The following is a 17,690-nucleotide window of genomic DNA, read 5'->3' as shown; positions in this document are numbered from 1 at the left end:
TTTAAGTGAAATAAGTTGTCCAAAGTGCTTAACTTAGTAAATGCCCATAGAATGCTAGCTCTTTTTTTTTTAAGTTTCAATTATGAAAAACTAACTCACGCGTAAGATTTCATAGTGTTGTTATCCTTTATTAGGCTAGAATTAAATTCATTTTTCCCTTACTTTCTTGCCCATCCCATTTGTCAGTTATGATTTAATAACAGAAATCAGAAAATTAACCTGCCATACTTGAGCATGACTGCACATTTTTGTCATTAAAATCCTTGCCTCAGGGTCGCCTTATAAATGAACCAGTATCAGAGAAAGTATTTTTTTTTTTTTTTTTTTAAATCTCAGTGTCTAAATCCTATGTAATGGGATCTAATTTAGACTTACCTTGTACTGAATTTCTAAGAGCAGAATGTGTGATTTTCTTATCTTGACAAAAATGCTTATCTGCACACTTTGTAATACACAAAGAAATGTTGTATAATACACGAAGAAACATTTTGTCAAAAATAGTTAAGCCATCTTTTATGAGAAATAGTGATTCCTATCCTCTTTAGGCCAGGGAAGACCCTTGTGATGTTCTGCTAGATATGGAGGGAAGAAAGTCCTCCCTCGCCTCCCTCCCCGAGTTTCTGAGGCGTAAACCTGCACCTCAGGGTCGTCAACCCTGACAGCCTTACTGCCAGCCTGCTGCAGACGCCAGGGAAGTACCATGGCCGCACAGCCACCTGTCCCCACGTCGCACCTCCCTTCCCTTTGACCTAGTCTAGATGAACCTTCCGTTCAGGCTGGGGTGTGCTGTGGGACTTGGAGGATGGGGCCTCTCACCCCAGCTGCCCCTTCCCTTGCTCACTGTAGGGGAGTGCCAGGTGGAAGGAAAGCCAGCCAGGAATGAGCATGAGCACACTTTTCAAAACATTACTTAGAAGTCATTATTCTTTCCTTTAATAAGAATAATTATGCTGGTAATTTGTATTTAAATCAATCGTATACCTTTAAAACATTTTAAGTCCTCTAAGGGAGCCATCTCTCCTCCCATGACTCCACTTGCCTGACCACGAACCTATTGCTAAAACAAATAATCACTCCCAATTTTGCATATGTGTAAATCCAGATTTTCGCATAGTGAAAGATTGGCGTATCTATATTGCAAGGTTTAGTGAGAGAAAGAAGCGCTTACATTTACGTGTCTGTGTGTGCGTGTGTGTGTGTAGGGGTGGGCATCCATCCTTCATCTTTTTTCTTCCTTCCTCCTAATCAGTCTGAAGTGCAAGGCAGCAGCCCTGATTCTATGCCTGCCTGTTTATTTCTGGCTTACTAATGGCTACTTTAACCGGGTCCCTAATTTGTCAAGAGTGCAAATTGGTCAGATCCTCCTGTGATTTTTCTAAACCTTAAGTGATGTAATTGTGCCAGAGATTGGTGAGTGAGACCAAAAAGATGGGCACGACTGATCTGAACATTACTTGATGAACAACGGTGTGAGTGAGCTTTTAATCTGATCTTCACTCGTATCTGGCCTTCTTTATAATTTATGCCGCTCTCAGCAATATACAATGCAGAGGTGAAATAAACGGCACACAGAATATCTGGCGCTGTTTGGTCCTGGTGGTGTTATGAATTCCAGTCACATCCTCTCCTGCTCATATTACCTACGATATTTGAAACAAATTTTGTAGTCCTCTCCTTCTGCACCATCTTTGTTCTTTGGAAATGTACAGTTCAACCTTAGAGCAGGGTGAATTATTTTAATTCCAAGCCCTTAATTCTTTTTTTTTTTTTTAAACAAAAAGGATGGGAGATGACGTACTCTATTTAAGGTTTGCCTATCGTTTAGCTTTTTGTAGGGGAAAAAAAGAATCAATGCTTGTGTATTGAGTTACTTGCAGGTTTTGAGACCTGGGACCTAGAAATTCCCTGTCCTTACTCAGATAAATGGGGAAATGACAGGAGTGTCTAAAAATGCCTCTTGGAGGCATTGGAGCCCAGCAGGAGAATCAATCAAGCTTTGAGTGGACCCCCTGGGATGCCATGGGCACTGCGTATGTAATAACTTAATAAAGCCCTGTCTGAGGCCACCTCTACCCTGAAATGGCAGTGCCTTTCTCAGTCAAAAACAGAGTCCCTTGGTGTATTAGTTTGCTGGGGCTGCCGTAATAAAGTACCACAGACGGGTGGCTTAAACAATATAAATGTATTGTTTCACAGTTTTGGAGGCTGGAAGTCCAAAATCAAGGTGTCAGCAGGGTTGGTTCCTTCTGAGGGTGGTAAGGATCCATTTCAGGCCTCTCTCCTTGGCTGGTAGATGGCTGTCTTCCCCCTCTGTCTCTTCACATAGTCTTCCCTCTATGCATGTCTCTGTGTCCAAATTTCCCCTTTTTGTGAGGACACCAGTCATATTGGATAAGGGCCCACCCTACTGACCTCATTTTTAACTTCATTACCTCTGTAAAGAGCCCCTCTCCAATTAAAATCACATTCTGAGGTACTGGGGAGTTAGGATTCCAACATATGAATTTTGAGGGGGACATTATTCAACCCGTGACACTTGGCTTGATTAAAAAGTGGGAGAATACTGAGGTGAAGGTCAGAGGAGAAATGAGAAGGAGAGATAGTACAACACAGAAATAGATGTGTGGTAGGAACTCAGCTTCCTAGGCTGATGTTTCTCAGAGTGGGGTGGGGGTGGATGGGGAGTCATGTCAGTATCTGAAAAAGCAGAGCAGCCATGGAATGAAAAAAACACTTTTTGGAATTTTTGGAAAAATATGTAATGGATGAAGTGATACTAGATGTTATTATGAGGCCGTTTGACCTTTCAGAGGGAGAATAATATATGAATAAGAGAATAGGTGTGGAATTAGCCAGGCAGTGTGATCTTGAGCAAATCTCTTGACTTCTTTGACCCTCACCTTTTGATTTTTGATCTTTAAGAGGCAAATTTTAACAGACCCTGCTTCATAGGGTTCTTATGAGAAATCAAGAAGATAATTGATATAGAAGTCTTAGCACGAGTGTGGCCAATTGTTCCCAGCAAGTGCTCGCTGCCTTTGTGTTGTTGTCCTGGCTGGACACAGCTTCAGGACGTGGCACGGTTTCAGTGTCGTGGGCTGTGGTGAGTTAAATGGAGGTATCAGCCCTCCAGCAGCAAGTGGTCCATGGTTAAAGCAAGTGGCAGTGGCGTTTCAAAATTCCCTTTTTTCCTTCCCCTAAAACCTTGACCTGTGTTGCTAAGGATATGCTTGGCCTCTCAGATAGTTGCCATAGAAACTGTCTGAATTTGGTCTTTGTACCTGAGGGAAATCCTGACAAATAGCAAAATTTCCAAGCAGATTGTTGGATCAACTATTTTAGGTAGTTCAGATAACATGTCACTGAATTGTCTAGAAATCTACTCCAATCCTTTTCCAAGTAGTGTTTGTGAGGAAATCTGTCAAGTGTGTATGGCTTGGTGGTTTTAGGCAATTTCAGTTGTAAACTATGGTTTTCCTCCAGCAATATTCTGATCCAGGATGTGACATTCATTAGTGGAATTATGTTCATGCAAAGAGGAAATATAGGCAAGACTTGTTTGAGAGGCTAAAGTCCTCTTCTGGCATAATCCTAGCATTGATGTAGTTAGCCTTGAATCTGTGTCTCAGGGTGAAAGTTATAATTTCTGTGAAATGTGAAGCCACAAGGAAGAAAGGAAAAATGATATTGAACAGAAGGGAATGAGGCAGAGTTTGGATTCTTATTTGGTTGCTTTTGGAGTAATAAGCAGTACATTTTTTCCTTAGGTGTATTGCATAGTTAACAGCTGTGTTTAAAGACTAAAGAGGCGGCTGGTGAGCTCTTTGAATGAAGGATTGTGAACATTCTTGGGTTCTTTCTGCGTAAGGAATCTCATATACTTGCAGCTTTGAATTAGAACCACTAAAATTTTAGTATCTAGTTATCCTGGCGTTTGCTAAAACACATCTTCCCCATCCATATAATGAGTGAAAATTATACTTATTGCCTATCATTTAAGACCCTTAAATGAAGAAGATTATAATAAAGTGAAGCAGTAAAAAAATGGAATTACCATAAGTTTGTTTCAGGATATTGACTTGTGCGTTGCTATGGATGAGGTATCATGAAGTTTCTGGAAACTGAGCTGTTCCATAGAGAGGAGATGGTGGCCTTTAGGGATCCCTTTCTACTAGTTTTATAACTGGATATCATCCAGTGATCATTTCTGGTTGGAAAGACATGATTTTAACAGACTGGTAACTAATCACTTTTATCTCCGGTTTATTCACAGGAGTTTGAATAAAGAAAACCACTATGATGCAAGCCCGGCTGCGCTGCTTGTGTCTCCTCACACTTTATTTGGTAAGAGAAGAGGATGTTCTTTATTTATTTACTAGAATATTTTCTGCCATCCTTCTACTCCATACCAGAGAAACAATGGTTAGCATCACTTGAAAAAGAGTCTATCAAATTAAATCATTGTTTATAAAGGACATATATTTTGCCCCAAAGTGATATTTTTGATGAAATGGCTAAAAATCATATGTCTGTCTTTCAACCAGGGAGATACTTTCTCTTCAGCTTTTAAAAGCCAGTACCACTTAATGGGCAAGGTTTAAAACGAATCTATCTACTCTGGTTTAGACATCATGTATGGCTCAGGGAATCTGGAAAGAAAAGTATACTGACGCATGTATTAGTCTACGTCCCTTAATCTTTTTGTTTTTTTTTTTTTTTTTACTTTGACCATGAAAAATTACCACTGAAACATGAAGAAAAGCATTTTCTCGGGGCCGGCCCGGTGGCATAGTGGTTATGTTCGCGTGCTCTGCTTCTGTGGCCCGGGGTTCGCAGGTTCGGATCCTGGGCGCGGACCTACCCACCACTTGTCAAGCAATGCTGTGGCAGGAGTCCCATATAAAGTAGAGGAAGATGGGCATGGATGTTAGCCCAGGGCCAATCTTCCTCAGCAAAGAGAGGAGGATTGGCAACAGATGTTAGCTCAGGTCTGATCTTCCTCACACACACACACACACACACACACAAAAAGCATTTTCTCTATTTTCAACTCTTCTCTGCTCTATACTTTTCTCCCCATATATGGTTTGGAGTATTCTGGTCAAATTTGTCTTTAGCCATTTGTCGAGCTAACTCTATCAACTACAGGCTTCTAGAGGTTGGAGCTGGATGGAACCTGGAGAGACCTGGCCCCTGATCTCTGGTAGATAGTGGGGTGCCATCTTCGTTTTACTCATGAGGCTCATAAAGGTCATGCACTTGCCAAACAATTTGTTGTATTTGAAGCAAGATTATGGAGAAGCATTTGCTTTCTCTTTGGAGGGAAGCTGCTAGATCTTCATACTTCAAATCGTGGTTCGTTTCTTCTGGAACCCCAAAATAACATATTGAATTTCAAGTTCCAGAGAGCCCCCTCGACCCCACACAGTTCAAAACATTTACAGAGTAAATAGATCCAAACTTGTAAATGTACCAGAACCTTCTTCCTGGGGGAAAAGCTTCAGTTCAAACTTTATGAGCAATGTGCATCCTCACACACTGGAGGCTCAGAGCTTGTCAGTAGGACTGCCTAAGGACTGGGTCAAACAGCCCACTTGACTTCTCTCCTCTTCCTACCCTGTCAAATGTCCTTTACTGTCTATATTATCATAGGGTGGTGGTGAAGTCAGACCTAGGTTCAACTTGGCACTGCCACTTACCAGTGATAGGAGTTTGGGTGAGTTAACCTCCAAATCTCAGTTTTCTGCCTTGTGAAATGGGACTAATAAGAGTACGTGCCTTATAGGATGTTGTGGCAATTAAATGAGATAATGCATTTATAAAGCCCTTGGATCAGTGACTGGCACAATCTAAGCTCTTGACAAATATTAGCTATTATTATTACTACAGCATTCTAAATACTCAGTGTCTACACTCATATGCACTCTGACCCCCATGAGGAGGACTGTGTTTTAGCCATCTTTGCGGCCCCAGCACATACCACAGTGCCAGGAACAGGATGGAAATTAAATACACAATTATGGAATTATATTGGGAAACAACAATGAGCTCTAAGGAGAGAGAAGATTCTATCATAATTTGATATTAGTGGGCCCTTCTGCTTCTTGTCTGAGAAGGGGACATGCATTTTTCTTCCTAGATAAAAGGTGAAAATAAGTTTTCCTTCTCTCTACTCTCACACCAGTGGGATTTCTACGTAAAGTAAGAAATGCTGTCCGAACCACTCCTGGCAGCCAGAGCCTTGCCCAGGAGGGAGCCACATGCACAGCCGTCTGTGGGGGGAAGGAAGGAGGTGCTATCCGTGCAGCGGGATTTCAGGGCCAATGGGATGGAGCTACTTCTCTCTCCTGCCCCCACCCACCCCAGCTTCCAAACCCTCTCCTCTGAAGACTGGAAGTTGAGTTGCAGCTTCTTTCCTTCAGCATAAGGCTCTATTCAGCAGACGTAGCAATTTAAAATGATTGCCAGTCGTTTATTCCATAGCACAAGTGGCTCTCCTATGTTTGTCTGAGAACTGGTTTTCATAAGGGGGTTAGAAGCACTGCATGAATATATTGCAACGGCACTGAAGAGAGAGGAAGTAAGCAACCCAGGGTTTGGAAAGAGTGCTGAATAAAGAGGGAGGGAAATCAAAGAGAAGTCACCTATTTTAGAGTTTCGCCTGGGACTATGCTTCTTCCAGAAGGAAGAAGAGTTTGGCACAGATTCTGTATAATCAATGCAGGGAACTCTTGGTGGAAGGCACAGTGAGTCCGGCTACTGGGCAGGTGGGTCTGGTAATTGCGTGTGTCTTTTGCTGGCCTGGAAGGCAGCGTAGCGACGTGGTTCCGAGTTGGGGCTTGGTGGTTCAACAGCTCCATCCCACTGTAGCACCAATTATGTGTGTCTCTGCTGTGGGACTTCTCTGGAGATACTTTCCTGATATTGTTGAGAATCAGAAGTAATGGTGTGTGTGGAGGGTCTAATCCCATAGCTACCAAACAGGAAACACTCAAAAATGTCTCCTCCATTCTCTTCCTTTCCTTTCACCTCTTTGTGCAAGATGGTGGGTGTTATTCCCTTCAACTCTTGCATAAGCCCTCTTGTCCTGTCACAAGTCTCTCACACCATCCTTCCCAGTTCTGGCAGTATGGCTTGATGACTCATAATGTGCGCATGCATTTTGAAATCTTTATAGCCCAAACAGCCGTGTTAATGGGCAGGAAGAAAGATTAGTTGCTCTGATACGAGAACCCAACTTTGAACCTTGCAACTGAGACGTATCCTCCTTTCCTGATAGGTGAGCCAGCTTCTCCATGTAGCAAAAATGCAGGCTTGTTTGTGAGGTTTGCCTGACTAATGTCGTTTTCCTCTGGATGCCGTCCCTGGTGTGATCAACTGAAAGACGTCATTGCCAATGTGAGCAGAAAGTTGATGAAGGCAGCTTGCTGTTGAGCAGTAGCCCCACAGAAAGCCTGGCCCTTGTCTTGTACCAACCATGGTGGCGCCTGGACCTCTGCACCCAGCTCTTGTGCCCCGCCTTCCAGAGGAGCTAATGGAGCTGCAGAAGTTGTAGGAAAGGAGGAAGAGCCTTGGCGGAAGATAAACCTTGAAAGGAATTGATGAGCTAGTCTGTAAGATTGTTGTGTTGGTTAAGAATTCTCTTAGCTACAAACAAGAGGAAGTTCAACTTTAGAGTGTCTCCACTAAATAGGTGTTTGTTTTCCTTGGGTAACGAGAAGCTTGAAGTGAGCAGTCTAGGGCAGGTTCAGCAGTTGTGTGATGTTATCAGAGACTTGGGCTTCTTTCTCTTTGCTGCACCATTATTTAAGCTGGTTTGTCCCTCCTGGTTTCACGATGGCTGCCACAGCTACAGCCACGAGGTCCACTGTCTGAGCAAGAACAACAGGGAAGGGGGGAGAGCAATGCCAGCCATATCTGTCCTTTTTCATCAGGAAAACAAAAGCTTCTCCAGAACCACCCCCAGCAGACTTCACCTTTTGTTTCATGAACCAGAACTGGGTCACTTGGCCACCCTCCTATCTGCAAGGGAGTCTGGGAATGAGATCATTTGGCTTTCTGAGAGCGAGAGGTTGGCAATGGCTGAGGGCAGCTAATCTAAGGGCCTGCCACAACTCTGAGGGAGAGGAGACCAAATTCCAAAGCCCCCTGTGTTCTTGTTTGTTTGCTAGTCAACCAGTATCAACTTAATCAAGATTCAATGAACCAAGGGATATAGTGTAAGACCTTTATTCCCATCACTTTCATCGTAATTGTTTTTGGGTTATTCCTAGCATTTCCACAGCAAGAGTGTACTTGCTTTCCCTAAAGAAATAGAAAACAAATTCTCTTCCCCCTAGTTCTTACATTTTTGGTTTTACCTGTTCGGCTCCAAACATCATTAACTTCCCATAGCATTCTTCTGATTCTAACCTATCCCACCCCTGATTTTTGCCACAAGGAGGAGGCCTGAAGAACCACTCAGGAAGGAGGGGAGACCAGCATCGGGTATGGGTGCTAAATCCCTCCTTCCAGAGGGCACCCCTCCGAGGGTGGGTTTATGGTGGCTGCCCCTTCCTGAGTGCCACCTGCTCCACTCTGCCTTGTGTTTCCCCTCAGAGGTGCAGTCGTGGTGGGAGGAGAAGACATGGCAGGGGCTGCTGCTGAGTGCTCCCCATCCTCCCGGGCTGGGAATGGTGGGAGCGCACCCCCTGCACCTCCCAGACGCTGCCTGCTTTCCCGCCAGGTTGTCTTGGCCGCTTTTGCTCCCTCTGGTGGGTGGTGGGGTGTGGTGGCTAAGAGGGCCAGTTCCAGAGTTGCAGGTTTGAATCCTGCTTCCTGCCACTACCTGGGCAAATTACTTAACCTCTTGGTGTCTCAGTCTTATCACCTGTAAAATGGAGCTAACAATAATAATTTACCCACTAGGGTTGTTGTCAAGATTAACTGTGCTTAAGACAGAACTTGGCACATATTCACTTAGCAAGTGCGCGTTCTTCTTACTGTCCCAGCCGCCACCTACTGCTGTTCCAGCCTGGATTGGTGCATCCACAGAGGCTGCTTGCCTGTCAAGTTCAGGGTCTTTGGATTTTAGAAACGTTGCAGGGCTACTGCTTGAAGTAGACATTTTGTGCTTTTATTTTTTTCTACATGAGTATAGATTGCTAATCAAATGTTAAAATAGTAAGCTTTTCTTAAAGTTATAGTTCAAATTCAGATTCAAATTTGACTAAAATTTGCCAGGTAATTATGTACCAAGCAAGCATTGTACTAAACACATCTACATATTGGTTTCCCTTTAGAAATTTAATTGTCGTTGAGGTGACTGTGAATTCTAGAGTGCTGGGAATCTGCCATGAATTTCCTTATAAATTAAAGGAGTGGAGGGAGGTGTTTTAAGAAGCTGGTGTGAAACCAGGTAGAGTTTAGAAGGTGGAGTGGCACTGGAGGACAGTCATGAGGGGCTTTCATTCAGCTAGATCCCAGTGCGTGTGCTGTGTCGACCACTTGCAGGTTTTACTCTGGGAAAGTAGCTTCACTTCCACGAGCCTCATTTGTAACGGGGGAGTGTTAGTGTTCTCACCACAGGGCAATTGCTTGAGTGGTTAAATGAGAAAAGTAATGCGAGGCCCACAGTAAGCCATCTTGACATAGAAGAGCCTCAACAGATATTAGACCCCTTTCTGCCTGTTTTGACTAGATTTCACACTGTTTTGAGCCAGGTTAGAATCTTATGTTTCATATATCACTCTTGGAAACCATAATAAAATCAGCAAGTGACACATATCCATTCATAATAGATGGTGATGCTAATTTTCTCTTTTTCATTCTTTTTTTTTTTAACAGACAACTGGATATGGCCAAGAGGGGAAGTTTAGTGGATCCCTGAAACCCATGACTTTTTCTATTTTTGAAGGCCAAGAAATGAGTCAAATCGTATTCCAGGTAATGGCTACTCTTGATCGCTGTTATCTTGATTTCACAGGGTCTGTCAGCAGACTTTTAACAACTCCTTTAACAACTGCACAGCAGGAAATAAAATAGAGGCATGGCAGGTCTCATTATCAAAGCCAAGTTAAACAGAGAGATGGGTGGCCTCAGTAATGTGGGGCGTTGTACCTGACATCTTAATTCAGACTTCCTCAACTATGTCTGGGCAAGTGCTCCCATCCCTGGGGTGGGGAACTTGGTGCCTATAGACTCCACCTCTCCCCCAGGGTGGGAAGGGAACCAGTTTCTGGAGTGGGACGGCTGTCTGCCTGTCTGTCTGTTCAATGAGCTTGCCTCTTGAAGCATTTGAAGATGCAGGTTCTCAGCAACAGTGCTGGAATGGCCTGCTTTTCCTCACTGCCTCCTCTGAGCCCATCTCTGGGCCCTTGCCTACAGGTCGGCCAAGGCAAGCTGGGAGGCTGTCATCTCATTTAGTTAGATACCTGAGAGAAGCATCAGATTGAGGGGTGGCCTGCAGGTGGTGGGGAGAGACTTCAGCTATAAAGGGCACTGAAATAACCCTGGAAAGGTAACGGAGAGGGAGAAAAACATACTGCTGTATTGACCAGAAATTCCCTGGGGAAGCCCGCTTGGCCCTGGAGAGGTTGAGGATGCTTTGATGAGCCCCTGGAGGTGCCCGTGACCCACCATCCCCGCACCGGGGGAGCCGAGGAAGGTTGCTAAACTGCCACCTAAGGCAGATGCCCTCTGTTAACTGCTGAGCATTTGTTTTATTGGACGGTTCCCATTTCCAGAGGAGAGGCTGAAAGCTGCCTCATGCCCGCTTCTCTCATTTGGTACCAGATTAGTGCAAAGGAGCCCCAGAGGATGAGCTGGTGGGGGTGCACATGTGTCTCTGTCCCCCTTGCCTTGTAGGGTGTTATAGAGGCCTTGACCTCTCCTTGACCTCTTCCGTCGGGGAAGTCAGGCACTGAGGGAGTAGCAAATGCTTTGGAGCTGGAGGCTGATAGGAATTCACTTGGTGAGGAAGGGAGAGAAGAGAGTTCCAGCAAAGGCGCAGTGTGGACACCTGCCCTGTGCCGGGAGAGGGTGGGGTGTGTACCGAGGAATGGCAGAAGGCCAGTGTGGCTGGGGAGCAGAGCCTGGAGTAGAAGGTGGGAGAGGAGGCAGCAGAGACAGGAAGGGTCCTGACTCCTAGGACTCTTAGATTTTCTCCCCAAAGCAAGGGGCATGAATCAGGTTTGCATTCAGGAAAGATTACTCTGGTGACAAACTAGTGAGGGAAAGAGAGGAGGCAGGGGAAAGTGTTAGGAGTCCACGGCAGGGGCTCACGCAAGAGATGATCCCCTTGTTTACTTACTTTTTCTGCCTTGCCAGGGAGCACTCAGTTGTAGATTCTCTCTTACACTTTTTTATTACTTTCATTTGTGTATTTTTATGCTTTACAAGCTGGTAGGAACTTTGTGGGCCAGGCACACATTTATTTTCTTTTATTAACCATGTATGATGTGCCTACTGTGTACAAGGTGCTATGCTGGGTACTGGGGTTACAAGATGACCCCAACACCACCCCTGCCCCCAGTGAACTTGCAGGGCAGTAGAAAGAAATTAACAAGCAAGCAAACATGTGCAATGGAGGGTTCTGATTGGAGTCTGGTGGGATGCAGGGGGGCAAAGGGCAGGTGATTTTAAATGAGGATTGTAGTGCGTGAACAGAAGAGGTTTCATTGACCCCTAAGCTGAATATTCCAAGATGAGCCACACTTACCAATAGAAAGCAGGCCCTGAGTATAGCACGGGAAAAAGCAGGAGGGTGTGCATTTAGTAAGAGCATGGAAGATGACAGGTGGTCCAGAGTTTAGGGTGGGAGACTGTGTGTAGTCAAAAGTGAGGCTGCCGAGGCCACAGGGGCTGGACGGGCGCTTTAACCTGTGGTAGGCCGCATGGCGCTCTGGCGGGGTTAAGCAAGGAACGCAGGAATTGGATTTGTGCTTGTACAGACCCACTCTGTGATGGCTGTGAGCATGGTTGAGGGGGTGAGCCTAGAGGTGGGAGGGCTTTTGGGAACTTTGCCATAGTCCAGTGGGAAGTGATGGAGGCCTGGTTTAAATAAGTACAAAGGGGCAGTGGAGCGAGGGAGGTGAAGAGCATTGTGAGGAAGCCACACCTCCTGGAATTGGTTACTGAGTGAGTGCGGGGGGTGAGAGGACAGAGGTGTTTAGGTTAACTTTAGGATCTCAGGCTTCCTTGACTGGGTAGTTAGTGATGTCATTCAGAGAGAGAGAGAGAGAGAAAAGATTGACGGAAAAATTAGTGATTAAGTTTTAGGCTTACTGAGTTTAAGGTTATCTGTGGGGCAGCCGGGTGATGTCCAGGAGGCAGTGGTCATATGGGACTGAGAGATATAGACTGGGAAGTCTTCCTCATACAGCTGCTAATTCAGTGCTTGGGTGTGACATGAATGCCCATCTGTAGCGAGTTATCTTGATGGCCCACAAGGGCCGGGCAAGTGATGAATGAAGCCTGCTGAGAAAAACAACAGCAAAAAACAGATAAAAGAAAAAAACCCAATTGTGCAAATGTGAAATTAAAAGGCTTTTGATACTTGGCTTCAGCATATGGGACACTAGGGAGTACTGGGGACTGTGGTAAACTAAGAGTGCATCAAAAGGGGATAGGCTCAATTCAGCTCCAGACAAATTTCACAAGTCAAAATTTGGGTTTGTTATTACTAGATTTTATAATTTTCAAGAAAAGTCAGAAAATTTTATATTCCTGTAAAATTTCCTGGCTTAAGAATGTTGGCACAGTTTTTTAAAAAATTGTCATATAAGCTAAAAAAACCATATTCGTGGGCCAGAGAGTCTGTGGTTACTTCTGCAACCTCTGTATGAGGAGGCTCAAGGGCTGAAGGTGTTCTGTGAGTGCAGGTCCACATTCCATTGAGTGGAATCAGGACTGTACACAGAGGCAATCCCCAACTTACAAACTTCACAGATCACAAAACTGTCCTCAAACTGTTTAACGGGATCATTCTGCAGTCTCTGAGGATCCCAGCCAGTAAAATCACTCCTTGGGCTTGCCACTTCTTTTTGTGTTCCTTTCCCATTAGCCACACTACAAAGTTTATCTCTTCTTGGCAGGAAACGATAGCCCAGTTGTCATGGCTGAGTGTTTCATGTTTATGGGTGTGTGTGTGGGGGGCTGGAGGAGTAGGAGACAAAGGAGACTTCCTTCCTAGGATCACAGAATCTTTGTGCTAGAAAAAACCTTAGAGACTTCTGATACCAACTGCTTGTTTTACAAATAGGGAAGCTAAGGCTTAAGTTAATGGCAGAGCTGACACCAGAACACAGGTCTCGTGACTCGTGGTCGAGCATACCATGCTCTTTCTGTGGTTGTATGTGGAGATGATGCAGCAAACCTAGCCTCGACAAGATGTGCTTTGAGCTCTTGATTACAGTGGTGGGGAGGAGTTGTACCAATCCCCTCACCCATACCACTTGAAATATTCTTACCTGGAGTTAGGGAGGCACAAAGCAAACTCATTGCCCCATGAGGTTGATCCTTGGGTTATTAACATTTCCTCCAAAAAACAAAACAAAACAAAACAAAACAAAACAAAACAAAACAAAACAAAACAAAACCAAACCAAACCAAACCTAAACTGCCACAGACTTCTTTCATTGAGGATTTTCAATTAGCCCCAGCTCGGTACTCTCAGGGGCTTCTGGATCGTAAGATAGTATGATATAAATCTGAGACAGGTCATTTTCTTTTCGTTTTTCTTTGTAATAAGCTATAGCTCACACACTATAAAATCTGCTCTTTAAAAATGTGCAATTCAGTGATTTTTAATGTATCACAAAGATGTGCAACCATCACCACTATCTAATTCCAGAACATTTTCATGAGCCTCAAAAGAAATCCTGTACCCATTAGCAGTCACTCCCTTTTCTCCTCTCCTCCTTGCCCTTGGCAAACACTAATCTACTTTAAGTCTCTATAGATTTGCCTATCTAGACATTTCATATAAATGGAATCATACAACATGTGGCATTTTTTGTATGGTTTCTTTTACTTAGTATAATATTTTCAAGGTTCATCCATGTTGTAGCATGTATTAGTATTTCATTCCTTTTTTATGGCTGAATAATATTCCATTGCATGGATATACCATATTTTGAATATCCATTTATCAATTGACGGACATTATAAATAGTGCTATTATGGACATTCATGTACAACTTTTTGTGAGGACATATGTTTTCAATTTTCTTGGATACATACCTAGGAGTGGAATTACTGGGTCATGGTTAATTTAATATTTAAATTTTGAGGAACTGCAAAACTGTTCTCCAAAGCAACTGAACCATTTTATATTCCCACCAGCACTGTATAAATGTTCCCGTTTCTCCATATCCTTGCCAATGTTTGTTATTATCTGTGTTTTTTATTATAGTTATCCTAGTGGGTGTGAAGTGGTATTTCTTTGTGGTTTGCGTTTGCTTTTCCCTAATGACTAATGATGTTGAGTATCTTTTCATGTGCTTATTGGATATTGGTGTATCTTCTTTGGAGAAATGTCTATTCAAATCCTTTGCCTATTTTTTAATGGAGTTGTTTGTCTTTTTATTGTAAGAGCTCTTTATATATTCTGCATACAAATTCCTTCTCAGATATATAATTTGCAAATATTTTCTCACATTCTATAGGTTATCTTTTCGCTTTCTTGATAGTGTCATTTGAAGCACAAAAGCTTTTAATGTTGATGAAGTATAAATTATTATTTTTTGTTGTTTATGCTTTTGATGTCATATCTAAGAAACTATTGCCTCATCTAGAGTCACAAAGATTTATGCCTGTGTTTTTTTCTTAGAGGTTTATAACTTTACCTCTTACACTTAGACCTTTGATCTATTTTTAGTTAGTTTTTGTGTATGGTGTCAGGTAGGGGTCCAACTTCATTTTTTTGAATGGGGATATCCATTTGTTCAGCACCATTTGTTGAAAACATTATTCTTTCCCCATTGAATTATCTTAGCATTCATCAGAAATTAATTGACCATAAATGTAAAAGCTTATTTCTGGACTCTTGATTAGACTCGATTGATCTGTATGTCTATACTTATGCCAGTACCACACTCTCTTGAATACTGTAGCTTTGTAGTAAATTTTGAGATTGGGCAATGTTAAGTCCTCCAATTTTGTTCTTCTTTTTCAAGACTGTTTTGGCTGCTCTGGGTCTCCTGCATTTCCATATGAATTTTAAGATCAGCCTGTCAATTCTACAAACAAGACAACTGTAATTTTGATAGAGATTGTGTTAAATCAGTATTTCAGCTTGAGAAGTATTATCATCTTAACAATATTAAGTTTTTCAATCCTTAAACATGGGATGTTTTTCCATTTATTTAGATCTTCTTTAATTTCTTTCAATGGTGTTTTGTAGTTTTCAGTTTAAAAATCTTTCATTTCTTTGGTTAAGTTTACTCTGAAGTGTATTATTCTTTTTGATCCTATTGTAAATGGCATTGTTTTCTTAATGTCATTTTCAGACTGTTATTTGCTGGTGTATAGAAATATAATTGATTTTGTATATTTATCTTTTATCCTGCAACCTTACCAGACTTGTGTATTAGCTGTAATAAATTTCCTTTTTAAGATTCCTTAGGATTTTCCATATATAAGATCATGTTGTTTGCAAATAGACATAGTTTTACTTCTTTATTTCCAATCTGGATGACTTTTATTTCTTTTTCTTGCCTCATTTTCCCTACTCCAATGCAATGTTACATGGAAGTGGCAAGAATGGGCTTCCTTTTCTTGTTCCTGATCTTATGAGGAAAGCTTTCAGTCTTTCACCACTAAGTATAATGTTAGCTGTCGGTTTTTCTTATACGCCCTTTGTCAGATTGAAGAAGTTACCTTCTATTCCTAGTTTGTTGAGCAATTTTTAATTATGAAAGGATGTAGGATTTTGTCAAATGATTTTCTGCCTCTATTGAGATACTCATCTCTTTTTGTCCTTTATTCTATTAATATGGGGTATTAAATTAATTGATTTTTATATATTGAACTAGCCTTGTTTTCTGGGATAAATTCCACTTGGTCATGGTATATAATCATTTTTATATGTTGCTGGATTCAGTTTGCTAGTATTTTGTTCAAGACTTTTGTGTCTATAGTCCTAAGAGATATTGGGCTGTAGTTTTATTTTGTTGTCTTTTCTGGTTTGCATTTCAGGATGATACTGGCCTTATAAAAAGTGTTCCTTACTCTTCTAGTTTTTGCAAGCATTTGTGAAGGTTTGGTGTTACTTCTCTACATATTATGTAGAATTTACCAGTGAAATCATCTGGTCCTGGGCTTTCCTTTGCAGGAAATTTTGATAATTAAATCTCTTTACTTGTTATAGTTCTATTCATATTTTCTATTTATCCTTTAGTCAGGTTTCATAGTTTTTGTCTGTGTAAGAATTCATCCATTTTATCTAGGTTGTCTAATTTGTGGGAAAACAATTGCTTATAGTATTCTCTTTAATCCTTTTTACCTCTGTAAGTTTGGTAGTGATGTCCCCTTGTACATTCCTGATTTTAGTTATCTGAGTCTTGTCTGTTTTTTTTCTTGGTAAGTCCAGCTAAAGATTTATCAGTTTTGTTGACCTTTTCAAAAAACCAACTTTTGTTTTTTTTTTATTTTCTCCTTTGCTTTTGTATTCTCTATTTCCTTAATTTCCATTCTAATCTTTATTTCTTTCTGCTTGCTTTCAGGTTAGTTTCTTCATCTTTTTCTAGTTTCTTAAGGTGGAAAATCATTGATTTGAGAACTTTCTTCTTTTATAAGCATGTAGAGCTATAGATTTCCCTCTAAGTAATGCTTAATCTGCATCCCATATGGTTCGGTATGCTGTGTTTTCATTTTCACTCATCAAAAATTATTCTCTAATTTCCCTTTTAATTTCCTCTTTGACCTGTTGGTTATTAGTGTGTGTTGTTATTTCCACATAATTGTGATTTTCCAAAATTTCCTGCTGTTGTTGGTTTCTAATTTCATTCCATTGTGGTTAGAGAACATATTTTGTATTATTTCAGTTCTTTAAAATTTATCAAGACTTGTTTTATGGCCTAATATAATCTATCCTGGGAAACATTCCAGGTACATTTGAGAAGAATGTGTATTAGGCTTTAGTTAGATGGAGTGTTCTACAGATGTCTGTTAGCTTCTAGTTGGTTTATAGTGTTGTTCAAATCTTCTGTTTCCTTGTTGATTTTCTATTTGTTGTATTCATTATTGAAATGAAATTTTGAAGTCACCAACTATTATTTTTGAATTGTATATTTTTCCTTCAATTTTGTCAGTTTTTTCTTCATGTATCTTGGGATCTGTTGTTAGGTGCATATATGTTTATAATTGTTATAGTTTCTTGATGGATTGACCCTTGTATCATTTTAGAATGTCCTTTTTGGTCTCTAGTAACAATTTGTCTTAAAGTCTGTTTTTTAAAATAGTAGTATAATTTAATTTCACTCTCATTTTGAAGGATAGTTTTCTTGGTTATACAACTCTTAGTTGGCAGTCTTTTTTTTTTTTTTTATCACATTGAACACATCATTCCACTGCCTTCTGGCCTCCGTGAGAAATCAGCTGTTCATTTTATTAAGGATCCCTTGTATGTGATGAGTCTCTGCACTTTCAAGATTGTCTCTTTGTCTTTTGAATGTTTGATTATGATGTGTCTAAGTTTGGGTCTCTTTGAG

General features: G+C 41.5%; 1 protein-coding gene across 1 annotated transcript in view; it reads left to right on the top strand.

The window, feature by feature from the left end:
- The first annotated feature begins 8,489 nt into the window (after nt 1-8,489).
- The window catches only part of CDH17 (cadherin 17), a 53,072-nt gene continuing 43,871 nt past the window's right edge, over nt 8,490-17,690 (top strand). The window contains exons 1-2 of the mRNA XM_058564473.1: nt 8,490-8,531; nt 9,826-9,924. Of these exons, the coding sequence (XP_058420456.1) occupies nt 8,490-8,531; nt 9,826-9,924 (141 nt within the window). The remainder of the gene's footprint in view (nt 8,532-9,825; nt 9,925-17,690) is intronic.

Source organism: Diceros bicornis, chromosome 21, assembly GCF_020826845.1.
Source record: "Diceros bicornis minor isolate mBicDic1 chromosome 21, mDicBic1.mat.cur, whole genome shotgun sequence".
NCBI lineage: Eukaryota > Metazoa > Chordata > Mammalia > Perissodactyla > Rhinocerotidae > Diceros > Diceros bicornis.
This window is presented reverse-complemented; position numbering and strand designations above follow the sequence as displayed.